At 45.6% G+C, this 26,851-nt stretch overlaps 1 protein-coding gene across 2 annotated transcripts in view; it reads right to left on the bottom strand.

Annotated features, from left to right (window-relative positions):
* The window catches only part of LOC115205337 (testican-1), a 373,161-nt gene that overhangs the window by 5,730 nt on the left and 340,580 nt on the right, over window positions 1-26,851 (bottom strand). For both annotated transcript variants that reach the window (XM_029771183.1, XM_029771184.1), the window contains one exon: window positions 603-722. In XM_029771183.1, the coding sequence (XP_029627043.1) occupies window positions 603-722 (120 nt within the window). The remainder of the gene's footprint in view (window positions 1-602; window positions 723-26,851) is intronic.

The following is a 26,851-nucleotide window of genomic DNA, read 5'->3' as shown; positions in this document are numbered from 1 at the left end:
GTCTTGGCTTCAGTCAGGGCCTCGTGTCTTGGCTTCAGTCAGGGCCTCGTGTCTTGGCTTCAGTCAGGGCCTCGTGTCTTGGCTTCAGTCAGGGCCTCGTGTCTTGGCTTCAGTCAGGGCCTCGTGTCTTGGCTTCAGTCAGGGCCTCGTGTCTTGGCTTCAGTCAGGCCTCGTGCCTTGGCTTCAGTCAGGGCCTCGTGCCTTGGCTTCAGTCAGGGCCTCGTGTCTTGGCTTCAGTCAGGGCCTCGTGTCTTGACTTCAGTCAGGGCCTCGTGTCTTGACTTCAGTCAGGGCCTCGTGTCTTGACTTCAGTCAGGGCCTCGTGTCTTGACTTCAGTCAGGGCCTCGTGTCTTGACTTCAGTCAGGGCCTCGTGTCTTCGGGCTTTTCAGTCCAAAATCTGAGTAAAGTGCTTGGAGAGAGTTTGTACTGTTGAAGTGTGAGACATGTTGACATTTAGTAGAGCACATAGGAGCACTGTCCTCATCATCTACAGTCCTCATTAGAACTGAAAAGAGCAATGGACTTTCAAATGGCAGTGCAATTAAAAACAAGGGAAAAAATACACACACACACACACAGAGAGATAATGGTGTGACTCACGTCCTGCCGCTGAATCAGAGTTGGCGGAGGATTTGAGGTCTCGGTTGGCGTCGAGGTGGAGAACTCCGAACCAGTCCTTCAGTCTGGATGCTAAGCTATGCAGGTCCCCATCACTGCAGACTAGACACACACATACACACAGACACATACACACAGACACACACACACACATCAGCGTTATCAGGAAGCAGGGTTGGGCTCAATTCAGAATTTTGGAATTGACTCCCATTCAACTCATGAGATGAAATTCAAATTGAAATGGCCACACCCCGCAGGATGTATAATATTTATTTGCAACTCAAATAAATTCCACTCAGTCATAGAACATGAGAGTTTCATTGAATCTGACAGGTCACACTTCCAGATAACAAAGAATATCAATTTCCTCTGGAAACAATGTTCATATTCTCTTTTAACCTTAGTGCTTAGAATGGCCAATTATATTTCCACCAACCATGTAATTTGTTTGGCTTCTTTTGAAGTTCTCAGGGTCAACTTCAGGGTTAAACTAATGCATTCTGAGAAATGTAGTATTTTCGTCATAGTGAACAAAATGTAAGTGATTCATGAAATATAATAACTTAGACTATTTGCACACGTTTTCTTTTCCTTGATCATTCATTTTAAGAGTTTGTTTCACCAATTTTGTATATGCATGTATATAACGACATGTTTGATGTTTTCTGTTCAAGATGTGTATATGTATAAAGCTCAACCCTGGCAGGAAGGCAGGGAAATGTCAATCTCACACTGTCATTTCAATAAAAAGGAATGTATTATATTTTATAGCCACATTGATGCAACATGATTCTGTTTGATAAGGTTGGGTGAAATGACGTCAGCACAATGTTGATTAAACCAATCTTTTCTTGTACTTGACCATAGAAGAACAACACAGCACACAGGAGCAGCTGAGTTCTATTGTTCTCCCTGTTGCTATAGGAACACAAGCAGGCACACCATCTTACTGCATGCTCTGTCTGTCTGTGTGTGTGTGTGTGTGTGTGTGTGTGTGTGTGTGTGTGTGTGTGTGTGTTACAATCTCTCATTGATCACTAGAAGATACTACTGCACTGAGCTAGGAACACAAGCTTTATCGCTACACCCACAATAACGTCTGCTAAATATATATATAGATATAAAGAGAGACAGAGAGAGAGAAAGAGACAGAGACAGAGAGAGAGACAGAGAGAGAGACAGAGAGAGAGAGAGAAAGAGACAGAGAAAGAGAGACAGAGAGAGACACAGAGAGAGAAAGAGACAGAGAGAGAGACAGAGAGAGAGACAGAGAGAGAGAGAGAAAGAGACAGAGAGAGAGAGAGAGACAGAGAGAGAGAGACAGAGAGAAAGAGACAGACAGAGACAGACAGAGAGAGAGGACAGAGAGAGAGAGAGAGAGAGAGATGGTAACGCGTTCATTCTGCCAGAGCTCCACCTGAGCCAGTATATGACAGGTGAGACAATAACATCAGACCTAGCACTGTCACCAGGGACACACACACTCTCAGATGCACACGCAAGCTTGGACACAGAAACACACAGGCACGTACACACTCACACAAATAAACACACACCCACACACTATACTGCAGGCAAATCCCAGATCTCATCTTGGCTTGAAGGTTAACACCAAACAATGTGCTGGTGTGACAGGCCACCTGGGAGTCTATGTTTATTTACCCATAAATAGATAGGGGGTAAAGAAGGATAGAAGATGCTACATTAGTCACACAGCAGTTTTTCCCCTGGACAAAAATCCACTGTGCCAGGAAACAGTGGCTATACTAAGCCTTTATTATAAGCGAATGGTGCTGCTCACTAACGGTTGACGCTGGCTCAGATCTGTGATTTCAAATCCTTGTTTCCTCTCCCATCCTCTCTGACGTGGTCGATACAGAGAAGTCTATCTGACCGCTGTGGAAAACCACTCTCTCATCCACAGCCTGGCCACTAACAAGGTATTTTCGGCCAATTAACAACAACTGACTCACTTTCTGTCAGGATGTGTGTGGGTCTCCGCATGATTGACACGGTCTCTAGGATGATGAGAACTAATTGACAGTTTAATAACGAACCTGAAACGCCTCATACCGATCGAGCCAATCAAAAGCCATCATCCTTGGCATGCCAGACAGTCAGATTGAGAAGGCATTCATATTCCAGAAGGCTAAAGAACATTAACATTCCAACAGCACACTGACCAATTAGCTAGCATTACATACTGCTACATACTGCAGCAATACTGTAGGAATCCATTCAGCTGGATGCTTAATGATACAAATGTAAGACACACATCTTATACATAGGATCAGAGACACACACACACACAGACACACGCTTTCCCAACCTAGAGAATCTGGGTCACTAGAGGAAGTGTTTCGCATCAGTCACTGGCGTTGTATGGTAATCAACCCCCTCTGCTGTAGCTCCTACTTAAACTGGGACAAAAACTGCTGCAACTTCTGATTACGCACACACTCTTTCATGCCCACATGCACACACTTACACACACAGCCTACCTTCACTTCCTGTGAGTTGAGCTGGGCGGAGTAATACTGAGAGACTTTTTTGTGGGTTACAGGTCACATCTTCAAATTCATATGATTTCATACATTTCGTTTTTATCACATTTCCATTTACTATTTTCCATATATCTATTTCTGTTGCACCCACTCAGAAGAAAAATATATATATATGAAGTACCAGTCAACATTTTGAACACACCTACTTATTCAAGGGTTTTTCTTTATTTTTAATAGTGAAGACATCAAAACTATGAAATAACACAAATGGAATCATGTAGTAACCAAAAAAGTGTTAAACAAATCAAAATACATTTTACATTTTAGATTCTTTAAAGTAGACACCTTTTGCCATGGCATTCTCTCAACCAGCTTCACCTGGAATGCTTTTCCAACAGTCTTGAAGGAGTTCCCACATATGCTGAGCACTTGTTGGCTGTTTTTCCTTCAATCTGTGGTCCAACTCATCCCAAACCATATCAATTGGGTTGAGGTCGGGTGATTGTGGAGGCCAGGTCATCTGATGCAGCACCATCACTCTTCTTCTTGGTCAAATAGCCCTTACACAGCCTGGAGGTGTTTTTTGGGTCATTGTCATGTCGAAAAACAAATGATAGTCCCACTAAGAGCAAACCAGATTGGATGGCGTATCGCTGCAAAATGCTGTAGTAGCCATGCTGTTTAAGTGTCCCTTGAATTCTAAAAAAATCACTAACAGTGTCACCAGCTAAGCACCCCCAAACCTCCTCTTACATGCCTCACGGTGGAACCAAAAATCTCAAATTTGGACTCATCAGACCAAAGGACAGATTTCCATTGGTCTAATGTCCATTGCTCATGTTTCTTGGCCCAAGCAAGTCTCTTCTTATTATTGGTGTCCTTTAGTAGTGGTTTCTATGTAGCAATTCGACCATGAAGGCCTGATTCACGCAGTCTCTTCTGAACAGTTGATGTTGAGATGTGTCTGTTACTTGAACTCTGAAGCATTTATTTGGGCAGCAATCTGAAGTGCAGTTAACTCTAATGAACTTATCTTCTGCAGCAGAGGTAACTCTGGGTCTTCCTTTCCTGTGGTGGTCCTCATGAGAGACAGTTTCATCATAGAGCTTGATGGTTTTTGAGACTGCACTTGAAGAAACTTTCAAAGTTCTTGAAATGCTCTGTATTGACTGACCTTCATGTCTTAAAGTAATGAACGACTGTCATTTTTTCTTTACTTTTTCTTTACTTTGAGCTGTTCTTGCCATAATATGGACTTTGTCTTTTACCAAATAGGGCTATCTTCTGTATACCGCTCCTACCTTCTCACAACACAACTGAATGGCTAAAACACATTAATCTGGGGAAAATAAAAAACAGTGTGGTCTTGTGAACGAGCATATCCAATCTCTTAGTCACCAGGCAGACCACTGACAAACTGAGCTCCTATTATCTGCCCAGAGACAGGAGACGCCTCAATCCGCTTTCTGAAGGCTTTAGAGAGCCAATGGAAGCCTTAGAAAGTGCTACGTAACCCCACAGATACTGTAGTTTCGATAGAGAATCTAAAGAAGAACTACAAATTCTCAGACAGGCCACTTCCTGCTTGGAATTTTCTCAGGTTTTTGCCTGCCATATGAGTTCTGTTATACTCGCAGACACCATTCAAACATGTTTTAGAAACTTCAGAGTGTTTTCTATCCAAATATACTAATAATATGCATATTCTCGTTTCTGGGCAAGAGTAGTAACCAGTTTAAATCGGGTACGTTTTTTATCCGGCCGTGCAAATACTGCCCCCTAGCCCAGACAGGTTAAGAAGGGAATAAATTCCACAATTTAACTTTTAACAAGGCACACCTGTTAAAACCTCTCTAGGGGGTGTGGGACGCTACCGTCCCACCTGGCCAACATCCAGTGAAATTGCAGAGTGCCAAATTCAAAAACAGAAATACTAATTATAAAAATGAATGAAACATAGAAGTGTTATACATCAGTTTAAAGATTAACTTCTTGTTAATCCAACCACGGTGTCAGATTTCAAAAAGACTTTACGGCGAAAGCAAAGCATGCGATTATCTGAGAACAGCGCCCAGCAGACAAATCATTACAAACAGTTAGAAGAGGAGTAACAAAAGTCAGAAATAGCGATAAAATGTATCACTTTCCTTTGATGATCTTCATATGATTGCACTCCCAAGACTCCACGTTACACAATAAATGTTTGTTTTGTTCGATAATGTCCCTCTTCATATTCAAAAACCTCAGTTTTGTTGGTGCGTTTTGTTCAGTAATCCATTGGAACAAAGCGCGGTCACAACAGACGAAAAATCAAAAAAGTCCATAAAAGTTCGTAGAAACATGTCAAACAATGTTTATAATCAATCCTCAGGTTGTTTTTGTCATAAATAATCGATCATATTTCAACCGGACAATAGCTTCGCCAATAGAAAAGGAAAAACAAGAAAGGCACGCTCCCGGTCATGCGCAGGACTCATGTCTGGAAATTTCCACTGTCCTCTCATTGAAAGTGGTGTTTCTCCCTCATTTTTCAGAGTAAAAGCCTGAAACAATGCCTAAAGACTGGCCACATGTAGTGGAAGCCATAGGGATCGTGAACTACGTCATAAGTCTTTGTATGGTGGATAGGCTTTCAATGGAAAAACAGGCATTTCAAAATAATAGCACTTCCTGGATGGATTTTCCTCAGGTTTTCGCCTGCCATATCAGTTCTGTTATACTCACAGATATTATTTTAATAGTTTTGGAAACTATAGAGTGTTTTCTATCCAAATCTACCAATTATATGCATATCCTAGCTTCTGGACCTGAGTAGCAGGCAGTTTACTTTGGGCACGCTTTTCATCCAAAATTCCGAATGCTGCCCCCTACTCTAGTGAGGTTAATTGAAATGCATTCCAGTTGACTACCTCATGAAGCTGGTTGAGAGAATGCCAATAGTGTGCAACGCTGTCATGAAGGCAAAGGGTGGCTACTTTGAAGAATCTAAAATCTAAAATATATTTTGATTTGTTTAACACTTTTTTATTTACTACATGATTCCATATGTGTTATTTCATAGTGTTGATGCCTTCACTATTATTCTACAATGTAGAAACTAGTACAAATAAAGAAAAACCCTTAAATGAGTAGGTGTATCCAAACTTTTTACTGGTACTGTATATATACATACATAATACAAAGTAATGCTCATTTTGCTCATATTACAGAGTTTAGGAAATAGTCCATTTGGTATGTAAAGGAAAATAAACAAGAAAATCCCATTCCATTCCCCCAACCCCACCCAGCTAACATGTCTCCATCCAAGGCTCAAGTATATTTGTCCAGACTTCAATTGTTCCTTGACTAGCACCATTCATTCTCGATGTTGATCATTCAAATGTTAGAAATTCTAATAATAACTGTATCCACTGATGAATTGGGAGTGATGAGGTGACTGCCATCTAAGAGCCAACATATTGTTTAAGGCAGTGCTGCCTGCCAGCAGTAATCGTGTCTGATTGATTCAGAAATTCAAGGTCCTCGTTAAGTAACATAGTGGATGTGAAGCATTGAATATTTACATTCATGCTCTTTGAAATGACTTTTGTAACTTTGTCCCAGATGCATTTAACTACAGGGCACTCCCATGTCCTATGAAGAACCTGATTTAGGGGACACAGTTGGGGCAATTTCATTGTAAAAAGTTGATTTGGTTTTAAATACAGTCTTTGAACGAACTTGAAATTAATAAATTGATGCCAAGGATTACAGGATGCCAAGGTCATATTTTTCCATATTCTGTTTCAGTTTTAACGGTTGTTGGTCTGTATACCATACTTGTTTAAGGGCTAGCTCAGAATATGAGCTTTCCAAAAGCTGTTTATATATTATGGAGATTCCTTTCGGAAGCCCAGATACTTTCTTTATAAATCCCATTATTGGATGGTTCGGTAGTTGGGTTTCCCAAGGGACTCATAGGCCAGCATAGTTGACCTAAGTTGTACATTTCTAAAATAAAATGAGTTACCTGGTAATGTGTCTTTCAAATCTTAGAATTGTTCTCAAACCATTCCTGTCCATGATATCGGCAAGGGTATGGAATCCACATGTGGACCATTGGGGGGATGCAAATGGCTGCCCTCCAGATCGCAAGGTATTATTGTGAAATATTGGAGTCTAGGCATGTCATTTTGATTCCCAGCTACATTGTTATTAAAATTTGCGCCAAATAGAAATTGTGAGTAATAAAAGGACCAAAGCGTTCTTTACATTGTTTAAGGGATATATCAGTGAAAACCAGGGGTTAGAAACAAAATGATTGTTTTCGTTCCATTCCACACTGCCAACCAGCAAAATAAAGTTCTGAACCGGTTCAAACCCCCAAAAAGTTCATTTGTGTTCCTTTTTTGACTTGTGAAATCGCCATCATTTTTACGTTTAGCTCATTAAATGACTCCACCAAAGAATGCAGATGGAACAGCTTGCTATAGACCGGCCAACCTAATGGACAGACAGGTGTAGGGCATGAGATGCGAATGAAATGTTGCAGGTGGGGAGAGAGCGAGTGAGGGGTGGACATGGAGGCTTGGCTTGAAGCGCTTAGCATCATGAAATGACGTGCATATAATTGTGTTTAGGATATAAGTAGTAGACCTATCATTCCTACTTCACTAAATTACACAATTATATACTAGCTCGTTGCCTACAGAGGACTGGCTAATATGGAGGAACTTTGAACATTTGAACGTTGGCTCAACGCCCTGGACCAGAGCTAATAACAAGCTTGGGTGTGCAGTGGCACCAGTGGCACCTCTTCCAGGGCAATAGGAGACACCATATCTCTCCATATTCAGTCAGGGGGCGGAAGAATCATGTCTAAACCAATTGAGAATGGGGTGATATGCTAGTGCCTGGAATTACAATTTAAAGTTTGGTAGAGATAGCCCTCCTACATCTTTCCCTCTTTGTAAGTCTGTACATTTTTTCTGGGATCAGATAATTTTTATCTAAAATTCAAGCAGTGGATTTTGGTAGGAAGGGATGTTTTTTCTGGAACCCTATAATACAGTTACAGTCAGATAAAGAATGAAAAGATAGAGAATATAATTCCATCCATTCACTGCACCTCCACAGGGACAGACAATATCAGCTCTGTGTGTGTGTGTGTGTATGTGTGTGTGTGTGTGTGTGTGTGTGTGTGTGTGTGTGTGTGTGTGTGTGTGTGTGTGTGTGTGTGTGTGTGTGTGTGTGTGTGAGATAAATACTCTAGAGCGTTATCAGGTGTGTGTTGGCGTGTTCCTTCATTGTACAGTATATCACACAGCTGATGTGTGTCTAAATGGTATGTCTGTGTGTGAGTGAGAACTCTACAGTCTCCATGATAGCGCTGTCCAGTGAGGCACCTGATATTACAGTAACACACAGACAAAAACTCTAAATGACCTAGCAAGAAAAACACATCTAAAGAGACAGAACATCACCTGACTAGGGACTCAACTGAAGCCAGGGACAAAAACTAGCGATAAAACATTACATTAGGTGGTAGAAGAAAGGAGAGCCAACTCAGCTATGAATCGTGGTGGGCTTCGACACAACATCCACTAAGTGTGTCAAATCAAATTGTATTTGTCACATACACGTGTTATTGTGGGTGAAGCGAAATGCTTGTGTTTCTAGCTCTAACCGTGCAGTAGTATCTAACAGTAATATCTAACAATTTCACAACAATACACACAAATCTAAAGTAAAGGAATGGAATTAAGAATATATAAATATTGTCAGAGGGGCATAGACTAAGATACAGTAGAATAGAATACAATATATACATATGAAATGAGTAATGCAAAATATGTAAACATTATTAAAGTGAGGTAAACATGATTAAAGTGCTATGTGTGGCTGTGATTCAGTGAACCATGAACAATGTCTTGGTGAAATGATATGACTTTCACAGTAGCTGGCTGTCAATGTCAATTGTTCGGCCAGCGCTTTGAAAACTGTTTCAATAAAAATCTGAAGCTAATCTAAGGCATTGTCCCAAGCAATCATCTCTGAAGAAAAAGTGTGTGTGTGTGTGTGTGTTGTGTGTTTCAAGTTGTGTGTGAGACTGTGCCAATGTGTGTTTGTGAGGTGTGTGTGTTTAGGAGTCAGTTTTATTGACTCTACTCTTGTGTATCTCCTCCATCTGCTGCATTCCAGCTGGATCCCTCCCACACACACACACACACACACACACACACACACACACACACACACACACACACACACACACACACACACACACACACACACACACACACACACACACACACACACACACACACACACACACACCTTCCTTCTTCCAGGCTTTTGAAGCAGGGAACAGCGAAGATTGCTCTCTGTGTGAAAGCTTTGTCTGGGACTGAGTTCCTCTGAGGAGCGCCAGGTAATCACCAAGACAATGGGCCATGAAATCACAGACTATGACAGTCTGTCTACAGCCAGGTTAGTCAGGGACAGGGTGGCCAGACTCTAACCCAGGACTAGGTGGCAGGGATCGGTGTCCAGTTTGTTCACTCTGACCCCCTCCACCACCTCCTTCTGAAGGACAACCTGTCACTCACACCTGTTCCAATGCAGATCGCACTCTCTATCTCTCCCTGTCGCTCTCTGTCTGTCTCTCTCTGTCTATCTCTCCCTGTCTCTCTCTGGCTATCTTTCCATCTCTCCCTGTCTCTCTCTGTCTATATCTCTCTGTCTATCTCTCCCTGTCTCTCTCTGTCTGTCTCTCCCTGTCTCTCTCTGGCTATCTTTCCGTCACTCCCTGTCTCTCGCTGTCTATCTCTCTCTGTCTATCTCTCCCTGTCTCTCTCTGTCTGTCTCTCCCTGTCTCTCTCTGGCTATCTTTCCGTCTCTCCCTGTCTCTCTCTCCCTGTCGCTCTCTGTCTATTGCTCTTTCTCTCCCTGTCTCTCTCTGTCTAGCTCTCTCTCTCCCTGTCTCTCTCTCTGTCTCTCTCTCATTCTGTCTCTGTCTGTCTGTCTGTCTGTCTGTCTGTCTGTCTGTCTGTCTCTCTCTCTCTCTCTTTCTCTCTCCCTCCCTGTCTCTCTCTGTCTCTCCCTGTCTCTCCCTGTCCCTCTTTCCCTGTCTCTCTCTCCCTGTCGCTCTCTGTCTATCGCTCTCTCTCTCTCTCTGTCTTTCTCTCTCTCTCTGTCGATCTCTCTCTCTCCCTGTCTATCTCTCTCTCTCCCTGTCTATCTCTCTCTCTCCCTGTCTCTCTGTCTCTCTCTCATTCTGTCTCACTCTCTCTCTGTCTCTCTGTCTCTCTGTCTCTCTCTCTGTCTGTCTGTCTGTCTGTCTGTCTGTCTGTCTGTCTGTCTGTCTGTCTGTCTGTCTGTCTGTCTGTCTGTCTGTCTGTCTGTCTGTCTCTCTCTCTCCCTGTCTCTCTCTGTCTCTCTCTCTCTCCCTGTCTCTCTCTCTCTCTTTCTCTGTATGTCTCTCTCTCTCTGTCTCTGTCGCTCTCTCTCTCTCTCTCTTTCTCTATCTCTATTCAATTCAATTCAAGGGGCTTTATTGGCATGGGAAACAAATGTGTACATTGCCAAAGCAAGTGAAATGGATAAACAAAACTGAAATAAACAATAAAGTGATTGCACACTGTGGTATTTATCAAATTTGGATTTGTTTTCAAATTCTTTGTAGATCAGTGTAATCTGAAGGAAATATGTGTCTCTAATATGGTCATACATTTGGCAGGAGGTTAGGAAGTGCAGCTCAGTTTCCACCACATTTTGTGGGCAGTGTGCATATAGCCTGTCTTCTCTTGAGAGCCAGGCATGTCTTCGGCGGTCTTTCTCAATAGCAAGGCTATGCTCACTGAGTCTGTACATAGTCAAAGATGTCCTTAATGTTGGGTCAGTCACAATGGTCAGGTATTCTGCCACTGTGTACTCTCTGTTTAGGGCCAAATAGCATTCTTGTTTGCTCAGTTTTTTTGTAAATTCTTTCCAATGTGTCAAGTAATTATCTTTATGTTTTTTCATGATTTGGTTAGGTCTAATTGTGTTCTCCCTCTGACTCTCTCAATTCAATTCAATTCAATTCAAGGGGCTTTATTGGCATGGGAAACATATGTTAACATTGTCAAAGCAAGTGAGGTAGATACGGTGAGGGAAAAAAGTATTTGATCCCCTGCTGATTTTGTATGTTTGCCCACTGACAAAGAAATGATCAGTCTATAATTTTAATGGTAGGTTTATTTGAACAGTGAGAGACAGAATAACAACAACAAAAATCCAGAAAAACGCATGTCAAAAATGTTATAAATTGATTTGTACAAAATCAAATGTACAAAATCAGCAGAGTGAAATCTCTGTCTCTGTCTCTCTATGTGTGTCTCTGTGTCTCTCTCTTGCTCTCTCTCGCTCTCTCCCTTGTTCTCTCTCTTCTACCTACTTTACTTACTCACCTCTCATATTCTCTGAATCTTTCTTTCATCCTTTCTTTCTGTCTGTCTTTCTTTCTGTCAGTCTGTCTTTCTTTCTCTCCCCCTCCCTCTCCTTTCCCTCTCTGATTGTTCTGAGTGCTCCTTTGTCACCTCTCCATCTCCCACAGTCATCTTGACAGTGAGGTTTGGGTAGAATGAGGACCCAGAAGGACCCCCTCCCTGTCTCACCGTCACCATAATCATTTCAGACAGGCCTGACGCGGCTGCCCGCTCCACGGGTCCTTTTGTCAGCAGTGACTCAGAACAGTGGGGTCGATCACTCAGCCGTTCTCAACCCACAGAGACACACACACAGGAGACAAATCAAACAGGCCAAATGCACTCCTAAATGCTTCTGTCTACTCTTTTTGTGCCCCCTCAACTGGATCAGAAAGCCCCACAGATGTCAGGGGGACATCAGGTCTCAAAGCGTTTAAACAGTCTAAAACATTTCCCTTCTGGTGAAATAACCATTTTTGACTGCAGATTTAAACATTCTGCTAAGATGTGGAACTGTGATATATTAGGGAGGGAGGGAGGGAGGGAGGGAGGGGAGGAGGGGGAGGGAGGGAGGGAGGGAGGGGAGGAGGAGGAGGAGGGAGGGAGGGAGGGAGGGAGGGAGGGAGGGAGGGAGGGAGGGGAGGAGGAGGAGGAGGGAGGGAGGGAGGAGGGAGGGAGGGAGGGGAGGAGGAGGAGGAGGAGGGAGGGAGGGAGGGAGGAGGAGGAGGGGAGGGAGGGAGGGAGGGGAGGGAGGGAGGGAGGGAGGGAGGGAGGGAGGGGAGGGAGGGATGGGAGGGAGGGAGGAGGAGGGAGGGAGGGAGGGGAGGAGGAGGAGGGAGGGAGGGAGGGAGGGAGGGGAGGAGGAGGAGGAGGAGGGGAGGGAGGGAGGGAGGGAGGGAGGGAGGGAGGGAGGGAGGGAGGAGGGGAGGAGGGAGGGAGGGAGGGAGGGAGGGAGGGAGGGAGGGGAGGGGAGGAGGAGGAGGAGGGAGGAGGGAAGGGAGGGAGGGAGGGAGGCAGGCAGGCAGGCAGGCAGGCTGACAGGCAGGCAGGCAGGGAGGGAGGGAGGCACGGACGGAGGGAGAGTGGGAGAGAGGGAGGGGAGTGGGAGAGGGGAGGAGGGGTGTATTATCAGTACATAGAATCCTTCTTTATGTATCTTTGCACTTCGTCCTGTTTTCATACACAAAGGAAATACCTCCACTCTGTGACATCACGACAGAGATTACACACAAAAACACAAACACATACTCTCGGGTCAAAGACATACAGTACCAGTCAAAAGTTTGGACACACCTACTCATTCAAGGGTTTTTCTTCGTTTTTACTATTTTCTACCTTGTAGAATAAGCAAATTTGGACCCATCAAACCAAAGGACAGATTTCCACCGGTATAATGTCCATTGCTCGTGTTTCTTGGCCCAAGAAAATCTCTTCTTATTATTTGTGTCCTCTGGTAGTGGTTTCTTTGCAGCAATTCGACCATGAAGGCCTGATTCATTTATTCCGGGGCTCCCGGGTGGCGCAGCGGTCTAAAGCACTGCATCTCAATGCAAGAGGCGTCACTACAGCCCCTGGTTTGAATCCAGGCTGAATCACATCCGACTGTGATTGGGAGTCCCATAGGGCGGTGCACAATTGTCCCAGCGTCGTCCGGGTTTGGCCGGGGTAAGCCGTCATTGTAAATAAGAATTTGTTCTTAACTGACTTGCCTAGTTAAATAAAGGTTACATTTTAAAAAATAAAACACATTCGGGCTGCAATGTCTGAGGCTGGTAACTCTAATGAACTTATTCTCTGCAGCAGAGGTAACTCTGGGTCTTCCTTTCCTGAGGCGGTCCTCAGGAGAGCCAGTTTCATCATAGCGCTTGATGATTTTTGCGAAACGTTCAAACTTCATTAAGAAGAAAATAAATTCCACAAATGTACTTTTAACAAAGCACACCTGTTAATTGAAATGCATTCCAGGTGGCTACCTCATGAAGCTGGTTGAGAAAATGCCAAGAGTGTGCAAAGCTGTCATCAAGGCAAAGGGTGGCTATTTTGAAGAATCTCAAATATAAAATATATTTTGATTTGTTTAACACTTTTTTGGTTGCTACATGATTTCATATGTGTTATTTGATGGTTTTGATGTCTTCACTATTATTCTACAATGTAGAAAATAGTAAAAATAAAGAAAATCCCTGGAATGAGTAGGTGTGTCCAACCTTTTGACTACTGTACATCTGATAAATCAATGGGACATCATGGGACCTCATTCTGAATAGACGTAGAACAGAGATTTGTCCTCTTTCTATTTTCCTCTACCTCTCTCAACCCAACCCCCTCCATCTCTATGTTATTTTCCTATTTCTCTCTGTCTCGCCTGTGAAAACCCCTCCCTCTCTCCATATCTCCTCTGTGAGATTTAATCTCCACATTCTGTTGCTGTGGCTGCCACCTGTAAACACATGTCCCTCCCCTCTCTCCCTCCTCTCTCTCCTCCTCTCTCCCCTCCCTCCTCTCCTCTCTCCCTCCCTCCTCTCTCCCTCCCTCTCTCTCCCTCCCTCCCTCTCTCCCTCCCTCCCTCCCTCCCCACTCACTCCCCCTCTCCATCCCTCCCTAACTCTCTCCCTGTCTCCTCCATCTTGTACTGGAAAACAAATAAATCACGAGCAAGGGAGGGAGTGAAAAAGAGGAAAATAAAAAAAATGAAAAGAGAGACAAATGTAATTCAGGTCGGTGGTGCGGAAGGCAGCTCATTGGCCTGCAGTTGCAAGCGACATCACAGGTGGAGCTGGGATCAGGCACAACCTATTAGAACACAATTGGCTGGCAACACATCAGGTGCATGGCAGCATTTTTAAGTAAACCAGCAACCCAGATATAAGAACTCATATGCTACACCATAGTAAACAGGTAGACGCTATGCGATTAAGGGTAGTTACAAAATGTTATGGCTATTTGGTGTTATTTGAAGCACAGGAAGAGCATAACTTAACAAGTTAGACCTCTTGTATGTCAGAGAATGGCCCTACAGTGTAGACAGGATAGGTTCTAGTCCTATAGTGTAGAGATTTAGGGTTTTACTCCTGTTGTAGAAAGGATCAATTTTAGTCCTATAGTGTGGACAGAATAGGTTCTAGTCCTATAGTGTAGAGATTTAGGGTTCTAGTCCTACAGTGTAGAGAGGATAGGTTCTAGTCCTATAGTGTAGAGAGGATAGGTACTAGTCCTAAACTGTGGAGAGAATAGGTTCTAGTCCTATAGTGTAGATAGGATAGGTTCTAGTCCTATAGTGTAGAGAGGATAGGTTCTAGTTTTATAGTGTATAGAGGTTCTAGTCCTATAATGTAGAGAGCATATGTTCTAGTCCTAGAGTGTAGATAGGATATGTACTAGTCCTATAGTGTAAAGAGAATAGGTTCTAATTCTATAGTGTAAAGCGGTTCTAGTCCTATAGTGTAGAGAGGATAGGTTCTAGTCCTATAGTTTAGACAACATAGGTTCTAGTCCTATAGTGTAGAGAGGATAGGTTCTATGCCTAAAGTGTAGAGAGGATAGGTTCTAGTTCTATAGTGTAAAGAGGTTATAGTCATTTAGCTTAGAGCGTATAGATTCTAGTCCTATAGTGTAGAGAGGATAGGTTCCAGTCCATTAGTGTACAGAGGATAGGTTCTAGTCCTATAGTGAAGAGAGGATAGGTTCTAGTCCTATAGTATACAGAGGATAGGATCTGGGTCTATAGTGTAAAGAGGTTATAGTCCTATAGTGTAGAGATAATAGGTTCTAGTCCTATAGTGAAGAGAGGATAGGTTCTAGTCCTATGGTGTAGAGAGGATAGGTTCTAGTCCTATACAGTAGAGAGGATAGGTTCTAGTCCTATAGTGTTGAGAGGATAGGTTCTAGTCCTATACAGTAGAGAGGTTAGGTTCTAGTCCTATAGTGTAGAGAGGATAGGTTCTAGTCCTATAGATTAGACAACATAGGTTCTAGTCCTATAGTGTAGAGAGGATAGGTTCTAGTCCTATAGTGTAGAGAGGATTGGTTCTAGTCCTATAGTGTAAAGAGGTTATAGTCCTTTAGCTTAGAGCGGATAGGTTCTAGTCCTATAGTGTAGAGAGGATAGGTTCTAGTCCTATAGTGTAGAGAGGATTGGTTCTAGTCCTATAGTGTAAAGAGGATAGGTTCTAGTCCTATAGTGTAGAAAGGATAGGTTCTAGTCCTATAGTGAAGAGAGGATAGGTTCTAGTCCTATAGTGTAGAGAGGATAGGTTCTAGTCCTATAGTGTAGAAAGGATAGGTTCTAGTCCTATAGTGTAGAAAGGATAGGTTCTAGTCCTATAGTGAAGAGAGGATAGGTTCTAGTCCTATAGTGTAGAGAGGATTGGTTCTAGTCCTAGAGTGTAGATAGGATATGTACTAGTCCTATAGTGTAAAGAGAATAGGTTCTAATTCTATAGTGTAAAGCGGTTCTAGTCCTATAGTGTAGAGAGGATAGGTTCTAGTCCTATAGTTTAGACAACATAGGTTCTAGTCCTATAGTGTAGAGAGGATAGGTTCTATGCCTAAAGTGTAGAGAGGATAGGTTCTAGTTCTATAGTGTAAAGAGGTTATAGTCATTTAGCTTAGAGCGTATAGATTCTAGTCCTATAGTGTAGAGAGGATAGGTTCCAGTCCATTAGTGTACAGAGGATAGGTTCTAGTCCTATAGTGAAGAGAGGATAGGTTCTAGTCCTATAGTATACAGAGGATAGGATCTGGGTCTATAGTGTGAAGAGGTTATAGTCCTATAGTGTAGAGATAATAGGTTCTAGTCCTATAGTGAAGAGAGGATAGGTTCTAGTCCTATGGTGTAGAGAGGATAGGTTCTAGTCCTATACAGTAGAGAGGATAGGTTCTAGTCCTATAGTGTTGAGAGGATAGGTTCTAGTCCTATACAGTAGAGAGGTTAGGTTCTAGTCCTATAGTGTAGAGAGGATAGGTTCTAGTCCTATAGATTAGACAACATAGGTTCTAGTCCTATAGTGTAGAGAGGATAGGTTCTAGTCCTATAGTGTAGAGAGGATTGGTTCTAGTCCTATAGTGTAAAGAGGTTATAGTCCTTTAGCTTAGAGCGGATAGGTTCTAGTCCTATAGTGTAGAGAGGATAGGTTCTAGTCCTATAGTGTAGAGAGGATTGGTTCTAGTCCTATAGTGTAAAGAGGATAGGTTCTAGTCCTATAGTGTAGAAAGGATAGGTTCTAGTCCTATAGTGAAGAGAGGATAGGTTCTAGTCCTATAGTGTAGAGAGGATAGGTTCTAGTCCTATAGTGTAGAAAGGATAGGTTCTAGTCCTATAGTGTAGAAAGGATAGGTTCTAGTCCTATAGTGAAGAGAGGATAGGTTCTAGTCCTATAGTGTAGAGAGGATTGGTTCTAGTCCTATAGTGTAAAGAGGTTATAGTCCTTTAGCTTAGAGCGGATAGGTTCTAGTCCTATAGTGTAGAGAGGATAGGTTCTAGTCCTATAATGTAGAGAGGATTGGTTCTAGTCCTATAGTGTAAAGAGGATAGGTTCTAGTCCTATAGTGTAGAAAGGATAGGTTCTAGTCCTATAGAGAAGAGAGGATAGGTTCTAGTCCTATAGTGTAGAGAGGATAGGTTCTAGTTTTATAGTGAAGAGAGGATAGGGGGAGTTATGACTGGAAGCACACACCTATAAACTACAATGTGTCTTTGCACGAGAGAGAGAGAGAGAGAGAGAGAGAGAGAGAGAGAGAGAGAGAGAGAGAGAGAGAGAGTACGTGTGAGAGAGAGGGAGAGAGAGCAAGACAGAGACAGAGAGAGAGAGTACGTGTGAGAGAGAGGGAGAGAGAGCAAGACAGAGACAGAGCGACAGAGAGAGAGAGAGAGAGAGAGAGAGAGTACGTGTGAGAGAGAGGGAGAGAGAGTGAGACAGAGCGACAGAGAGAGAGAGAGAGTACGTGTGAGAGAGAGGGAGAGACAGCGACAGAGAGCGAGACAGAGACAGAGCGACAGAGCGAGAGAGAGATAGAGAGAGAGATGCAGAGATGATTAAGGGCGCTGTAGCTATCGGTGCGTGGGTTTATCAGGACGTCCTCAATGCAGAAGGCCATAACAGAGAAACTGTCACCATCACACAGAATAATGGGCTTGGAGGGAGGGGAGACAGATAGAGAGAGTGAGGGAGGGAAGGAGAGCAAGGAGGAGACAGACAGAGAGGGGGAGGGAAGTATAGAGAGGGGGAGGGAAGTATAGCCAGGTGGAGAGAGATAGAGAGAGGGAGGTAGGGAGGATAGTATAGCAAGGAGGAGATAGATAGATAGATAGATACTATAGATAGATAGATAGATAGATAGATAGATAGATAGATAGATAGATAGATAGATAGATAGATAGATAGATAGATAGATACTATAGATAGATATAGAGAGAGAATGAAGTAGAGCGAGGAGGAGAGAGATATAGAGAGAGAATGAAGTAGAGCGAGGAGGAGAAAGAGAGAGATAGAGAGTGAATGAAGTAGAGCGAGAAGGAGAGAGATATAGAGAGAGAATGAAGTAGAGCGAGAAGGAGAGAGAGATAGAGAGAGAATGAAGTAGAGCGAGGAGGAGAGAGAGAGAGATAGAGAGAGAATGAAGTAGAGCGAGGAGGAGAGAGAGAGAGATAGAGAGAGAATGAAGTAGAGCGAGAAGGAGAGAGAGATAGAGAGAGAATGAAGTAGAGCGAGGAGGAGAGAGAGATAGAGAGAGAATGAAGTAGAGCGAGAAGGAGAGAGATAGATAGAGAATGAAGTAGAGCGAGGAGGAGAGAGATATAGAGAGAGAATGAAGTAGAGCGAGAAGGAGAGAGATATAGAGAGAGAATGAAGTAGAGCGAGGAGGAGAGAGATATAGAGAGAGAATGAAGTAGAGCGAGAAGGAGAGAGAGATAGAGAGAGAATGAAGTAGAGCGAGGAGGAGAGAGAGATAGAGAGAGAATGAAGTAGAGCGAGGAGGAGAGAGATATAGAGAGAGAATGAAGTAGAGCGAGGAGGAGAGAGAGATAGAGAGAGAATGAAGTAGAGCAAGAAGGAGAGAGATATAGAGAGAGAATGAAGTAGAGCGAGAAGGAGAGAGATACATTTAGACAGGGAGGGAGTACGAGGCTGTAAGAGAGGGGGAAAAGGAGGCATGAAAGAGGAGGAGAGAGAGAGGAAATGAAGTACAGAAATGGTAGAGGGGAATGAAGGAGAGAGAATGATAGTGAGATGGAGAGGGTGTGTGAGGGAGTAGAGGAGAGAGAATGGATGGATGGAGCAAGGAAGAAAGAATGATGAAGAGAGGAAGGGAGAGGGAGAAATGTAGGAGAGGGAGGAATGTAGGAGAGGGAGGAATGTAGGAGAGGGAGAAGAAAGGAGTGGTAGAGAATATACTCGGTAAGAATGAGGTAAGACTGTGAGTATGTGTGTGCATGTGTGTGCATGTGTGTGTGTCTGCCTGCATCTCAACAGTAATTGGGTAATACCAGTGCTGCCTGCCGTGTCCCTCTGCCTTTCCTACAGCACACAGAAGACTATTGATCAGGCAAGGAGGTGAAATATCAAACCCAGGATCATAGGCTATGTGTTTCCCTCCATCTCACATATCACACATTCCCTCTCTCTGTTTCCCCTCCATCTCACACACTCCGTAGCTCCCTGCTCTTTCATGTTCCCCAACACAGATCGATAGACACTGGCAGTGCACAGTGGCAATCTCCCAAATGCCCCTCATTGCCTTGAGAAGCAATTGGAAACACAGCTGTTTAAAGAGTCAGAGCCCTCTGACCTGCTCTGTCTCCCAGTGGGTTTTCATTCTTCACTTTGAATCAGGTAACTTTATCCAACCTGTAACATCTGACAGGAAGAGGTTCTCCTGAGAGATGGGGGGTGGGGGCGCACCCCAAAGAGCATGGAACTGATGGATGAGAACGGGTAGGATTTGGACCACACACTTGCACACACACATACACATGATCAACCTCATGTACACATACTATCTCATTCTCTCCCTCTCTCCCTCTCTCCCCCATCTCCACCCCCAGCCTCTCTCCCTCTCTGACCCTCTGACCTGCTGACCCTCTGTCTAATCAGGGTCACTTTAATGAGGAGGTCTGTCCGTCAGTCAGACCCTGTCTCATGAATAAACCATAATGAGAGACACAGAGAGAGAAGCAGGACTGTTCTGAAGGTGACCTACAGCTCTCAGACTGTCACTAAGCCTGGCCCTGCCCTGCCCTGCACACCAACACACGAGCATACCACACTACCACCACACCACACCACCACTACAACACACCACCACACCACACTACCACCACACCACACCACCACCACTACAACACACCACCATACCACACTACCACCACACCACCCCCACTACAACACACCACCACACCACACTACCACCACAACACACCACCACATCACACTACCACCACACCCACCACACCACACCACCACCACTACAACACACCACCACACCACACTACCACCACACCACCACCACTACAACACACCACCACACCACACTACCACCACACCACCACACCACCACCACTACACCAGCCCAACATCACACCACCACACCACACCACCACAACACACTACCACCACCACACACTACCACCACACCACCACCACTACAACACACCACCACATCACACTACCACCACACCACACCACCACCACTACAACACACCACCACACCACACCACCACCACTACACCAGCCCAACATCACACCATCACACCACACCACCACAACACACTACCACCACACCACACTACCACCACACCACTACCACTACACCAGCCCAACATCACATCACAGCACAACACCACACCACCACTACAACACACCACCACACCACACCACCACCACTACACCAGCCCAACATCACAGCACAGCACAACACCACCACCACAACACACCACCACACCACACACTACCACCACCACACCACACACCACACACTACCACCACACCACACCACACACTACCACCACACCACACCACACTACACCATTACACCAGCCCAACATCACATCACAGCACAACACCACCACTACAACACACCACCACACCACACTACCACTACCACCACCACAACACACTACCACCACACCACACCACCACCACTACAACACACCACCACACCACACTACCACCACACCAACACACGAGCATACCACACTACCACCACACTACACCACCACCACTACAACACACCACCACATCACACTACCACCACACCACCACACCACACCACCACCACTACAACACACCACCACTACACCAGCCCAACATCACATCACAGCACAACACCACACCACCACTACAACACACCACCACACCACACCACCACCACTACACCAGCCCAACATCACATCACAGCACAGCACAACACAACACCACCACCACAACACACCACCACACCACACACTACCACCACCACACCACACCACACACTACCACCACACCACACCACACTACACCATTACACCAGCCCAACATCACATCACAGCACAACACCACCACTACAACACACCACCACACCACACACTACCACCACCACACCACACACTACCACCACACCACACCACCACACCCCACCACACCACCACCACTACACCAGCCCAACATCACATCACAGCACAACACCACCACTACAACACACCACCACACCACACTACCACCACACCAACACACGAGCATACCACTACCACCACACCACCACACCACCACCACTACAACACACCACCACACCACACTACCACCACACCATCACCACTACAACACACCACCACACCACACTACCACCACACCACACCACACCACCACCACTACAACACACCACCACACCACACTACCACCACACCACACTACCACCACACCACCACCACTACAACATACCACCACACCACACTACCACCACACCACCACCACTACACCAGCCCAACATCACACCACAACACCACACCACCACTACAACACACCACCACACCACACCACCACCACTACACCAGCCCAACATCACATCACAGCACAACACCACCACTACAACACTACCACCACACCACACTACCACCACACCACACCACCACCACTACACCAGCCCAACATCACATCACAGCACAACACCACCACTACAACACTACCACCACACCACACTACCACCACACCACACCACCACCACTACAACACACCACCACACCACACTACCACCACACCACCACCACTACACCAGCCCAACATCACATCACAGCACAACACCACACCACCACTACAACACACCACCACACCACTACAACACCACTACACCAGCCCAACATCACATCACAGCACAACACCACCACTACAACACACCACCACACCACACACTACAACCACCACACCACACCACACCACACCACACACTACCACCACACCACACCACCACACCACACCACACCACCACCATTACACCAGCCCAACATCACATCACAGCACAACACCACCACTACAACACACCACCACACCACACACTACCACCACCACACCACACCACACACAACCACCACACCACACCACCACACCACACCACACCAGCCCAACATCACATCACAGCACAACACCACCACTACAACACACCACCACACCACACTACCACCACACCACCACACCACACCACTACAACACACCACCACACCACACTACCACCACACCACCACTACAACACACAACCATACCACACTACCACCACACCACACCACCACCACTACAACACACCACCACACCACACTACCACCACACCACCACGCCACCACAACACAACACACCACCACACCACACCACCACCACTACACCAGCCCAACATCACAACACCACCACCACAACACACCACCACACCACACACTACCACCACCACACCACACCACACACTACCACCACACCACACCATTACACCAGCCCAACATCACATCACAGCACAACACCACCACTACAACACACCACCACACCACACACTACCACTACCACACCACACACTACCACCACACCACACCACCACACCCCACCACACCACCACCACTACACCAGCCCAACATCACATCACAGCACAACACCACCACTACAACACACCACCACACCACACTACCACCACACCAACACACGAGCATACCACACTACCACCACACCACCACACCACCACTACAACACACCACCACACCACCACACCATCACCACTACAACACACCACCACACCACACTACCACCACACCACACCACCACCACTACAACACACCACCACACCACACTACCACCACACCACCACCACTACACCAGCCCAACATCACATCACAGCACAACACCACACCACCACTACAACACACCACCACACCACACCACCACCACTACACCAGCCCAACATCACATCACAGCACAGCACAGCACAACACCACCACCACAACACACCACCACACCACCACTACAACACACCACCACACCACACACTACCACCACCACACCACACACTACCACCACACCCCACCACACCACAACCACTACACCAGCCCAACATCACATCACAGCACAACACCACCACTACAACACACCACCACACCACACTACCACCACACCAACACACGAGCATACCACTACCACCACACCACCACACCACCACCACTACAACACACCACCACACCACACTACCACCACACCATCACCACTACAACACACCACACCACACTACCACCACACCGCACCACCACCACTACAACACACCACATCACCACACTACCACCACACCACACTACCACCACACCACCACCACTACAACACACCACCACACCACACTACCACCACACCACCACCACTACACCAGCCCAACATCACACCACCACACCACACCACCACTACAACACACCACCACACCACACCACCACCACTACACCAGCCCAACATCACATCACAGCACAACACCACCACTACAACACTACCACCACACCACACTACCACCACACCACACCACCACCACTACACCAGCCCAACATCACATCACAGCACAACACCACACCACCACTACAACACACCACCACACCACACACTACCACCACACCACACCACCACACCACACCACACCACCACCATTACACCAGCCCAACATCACATCACAGCACAACACCACCACTACAACACACCACCACACCACACACTACCACCACCACACCACACCACACACAACCACCACACCACACCACCACACCACACCACACCAGCCCAACATCACATCACAGCACAACACCACCACTACAACACACCACCACACCACACTACCACCACACCACCACACCACACCACTACAACACACCACCACACCACACTACCACCACACCACCACTACAACACACAACCATACCACACTACCACCACACCACACCACCACCACTACAACACACCACCACACCACACCACACTACCACCACACCACCACGCCACCACAACACACCACCACACCACACCACCACCACTACACCAGCCCAACATCACAACACCACCACCACAACACACCACCACACCACACACTACCACCACCACACCACACCACACACTACCACCACACCACACCACACCATTACACCAGCCCAACATCACATCACAGCACAACACCACCACTACAACACACCACCACACCACACACTACCACTACCACACCACACACTACCACCACACCACACCACCACACCCCACCACACCACCACCACTGTGTTGTGGTGGTAGTGTGTTGTGGTGGTAGTGTGTTGTAGTGTGTGGTGTGTTGTGGTGGTGTGTTGTTGTGGTGCTGTGATGTTGGGCTGGTGTAGTGGTGGTGGTGTGGTGTGGTGGTAGTGTGTGGTGTGGTGGTAGTGTGTTGTGGTGGTGTGTTGTGGTGGTAGTGTGTTGTGGTGGTAGCGTGTTGTAGTGTGTGGTGTGTTGTGGTGGTGTGTTGTTGTGGTGGTGTGATGTTGGGCTGGTGTAGTGGTGGTGGTGTGGTGTGGTGGTAGTGTGGTGTGTTGTGGTGGTGTGTTGTAGTGGTGGTGTGGTGTTATGCTGTGATGTGATGTTAGGCTGGTGTAGTGGTGGTGTGTTGTGGTGGTGTGTTGTAGTGGTGGTGTGGTGTTTTGCTGTGATGTGATGTTAGGCTGGTGTAGTGGTGGTGGTGTGGTGTGGTGGTAGTGTGGTGTGGTGGTAGTGTGTTGTGGTGGTGTGTTGTAGTGGTGGTGTTGTGCTGTGATGTGATGTTGGGCTGGTGTAGTGGTGGTGGTGTGGTGTGGTGGTGTGTTGTAGTGGTGGTGTGGTGTTGTGCTGTGATGTGATGTTAGGCTGGTGTAGTGGTGGTTTGTTGTGGTGGTGTGTTGTAGTGGTGGTGTTGTGCTGTGATATGATGTTAGGCTGGTGTAGTGGTGGTGTTGTGGTGGTGTGTTGTAGTGGTGGTGTGGTGTTGTGCTGTGATGTGATGTTAGGCTGGTGTAGTGGCGGTGGTGTGGTGTGGTGGTGTGCAGGGCAGGGCCTGGCTTAGTGACAGTCTGAGACCTGTGGGTCACCTTCAGAACAGTCCTGGCAAACAGAGGACCAGACAGGCAAAGGACCAGGGGTGAAACCTTAAGGAAAGATTGGAACAGAACCCTGGACCTCTGCCAGGTAGAATATGGACGGAATCACACACAGTAAAGAACCATATTAGTAATTACAGCGGTTGGGATTAAAATACGATACTTCAAGGATGGGAGAGGCTTTGCATCAAATTACAATGAAAATATAGATGTCAGAGTTATGATAGGAAACAATTTGAACAATTTAGGATGTGTGTTGGCCATAACAGTGTTGACACTACCAATGCAGATGACTGTAAACAACCATAGAGAGAATGCATTGCTGGAATTTCCAATGAGCGACAATTGAATTGCAGCCTCAGTGTGTCTACCAGCTCTCACTGTCTCACGTCAGAATTAGATGTTCATCCATGTTTCTCAAACATATTATTTCTAAATTGTTCCAAACTTTACATTTCAAAGTGTTAAAGGTTAAGTTTAGGCATTAACTCTGAGTTAGGGTTAATATCAGACATTAATAACTCTAAATGCTTAAGATTTGGTTACGGTAAGGGTTAAGGTAAGGGTTAAGGTTTGGTTAAGGGTTAAGGTTTGGTTAAGGGTTAAGGTAAGGGTTAAGGTAAGGGTTAAGGTTTGGTTAAGGGTTAAGGTTTGGTTAAGGTAAGGGTTAAGGTAAGGGTTAAGGTTTGGTTAAGGGTTAAGGTTTGGTTAAGGTAGGGGTTAAGGTTTGGTTAAGGTAAGGGTTAAGGTTTGGTTAAGGGAAGGGAAGGGTTAAGGTAAGGGTTAAGTTTTGGTTAAGGTAAGGGTTAATGTTTGGTTAAGGTAGGGGTTAAGGTTTGGTTACGGTAAGGGTTAAGGTTTGGTTAAGGTAAGGGTTAAGGTTTGGGATAGGCTTTAACCTGTTGGGGATAGGGGGCAGTATTTGCACGGCCGGATAAAAAACGTACCCGATTTAATCTAGTTACTACTAGAATATGCATATAATTGTTCGATTTGGATAGAAAACACCCTAAAGTTTCTAAAACTGTTTGAATGGTGTCTGTGAGTATAACAGAACTCATTTGGCAGGCCAAAACCTGAGAAGATTCCAAACAGGAAGCGCTCTCTCTGACTATTTCTTGGCCTTCTTGATCATCTCTAACCAAAACAGGGGATCTCTGGCATAACGTGACATTTTCTAACGCTCCCATAGGCTCTCAGAAGGCGCCAGAACGATGAATGGTGGCTTTGCAGGCCATGGCTGAAAAACATTAGCGCATTTGGATAATGGTCGATCAGAGGACAATGAGACTGGAGGTGCGTGCACGAGCCAACACCATGTAGACTTTCTCTCTCTTTGAACGAAAACAACGACTCCCGGTCGGAATATTATCGCTTTTTTACGAGAAAAATAGCATAAAAATTGATTTTAAACAGCGTTTGACATGCTTCGAAGTACAGTAATGGAATATTTAGAATTTTTTTGTCACGAAACGCGTTGGGCGCGTCACCCTTCTTTACCCTTCGGATAGTGTCTTGAACGCACAAACAAAACGCCGCTATTTGGATATAACTATGGATTATTTGGAACCAAACCAACATTTGTTATTGAAGTAGTAGACCTGGGAGTGCATTCTGACGAAGAACAGCAAAGGTAATCAAACTTTTCTAATAGTAAATCGGAGTTTGGTGAGTACCACACTTGGTGGGTGTCAAAATAGCTAGCCTGTG

The sequence above is a fragment of the Salmo trutta genome, chromosome 13, assembly GCF_901001165.1.
Source record: "Salmo trutta chromosome 13, fSalTru1.1, whole genome shotgun sequence".
Classification (NCBI taxonomy): Eukaryota; Metazoa; Chordata; class Actinopteri; order Salmoniformes; family Salmonidae; genus Salmo; species Salmo trutta.
Note: the sequence above shows the minus strand (reverse complement) of the source record. Positions and strands in the feature narration are given on the sequence as shown.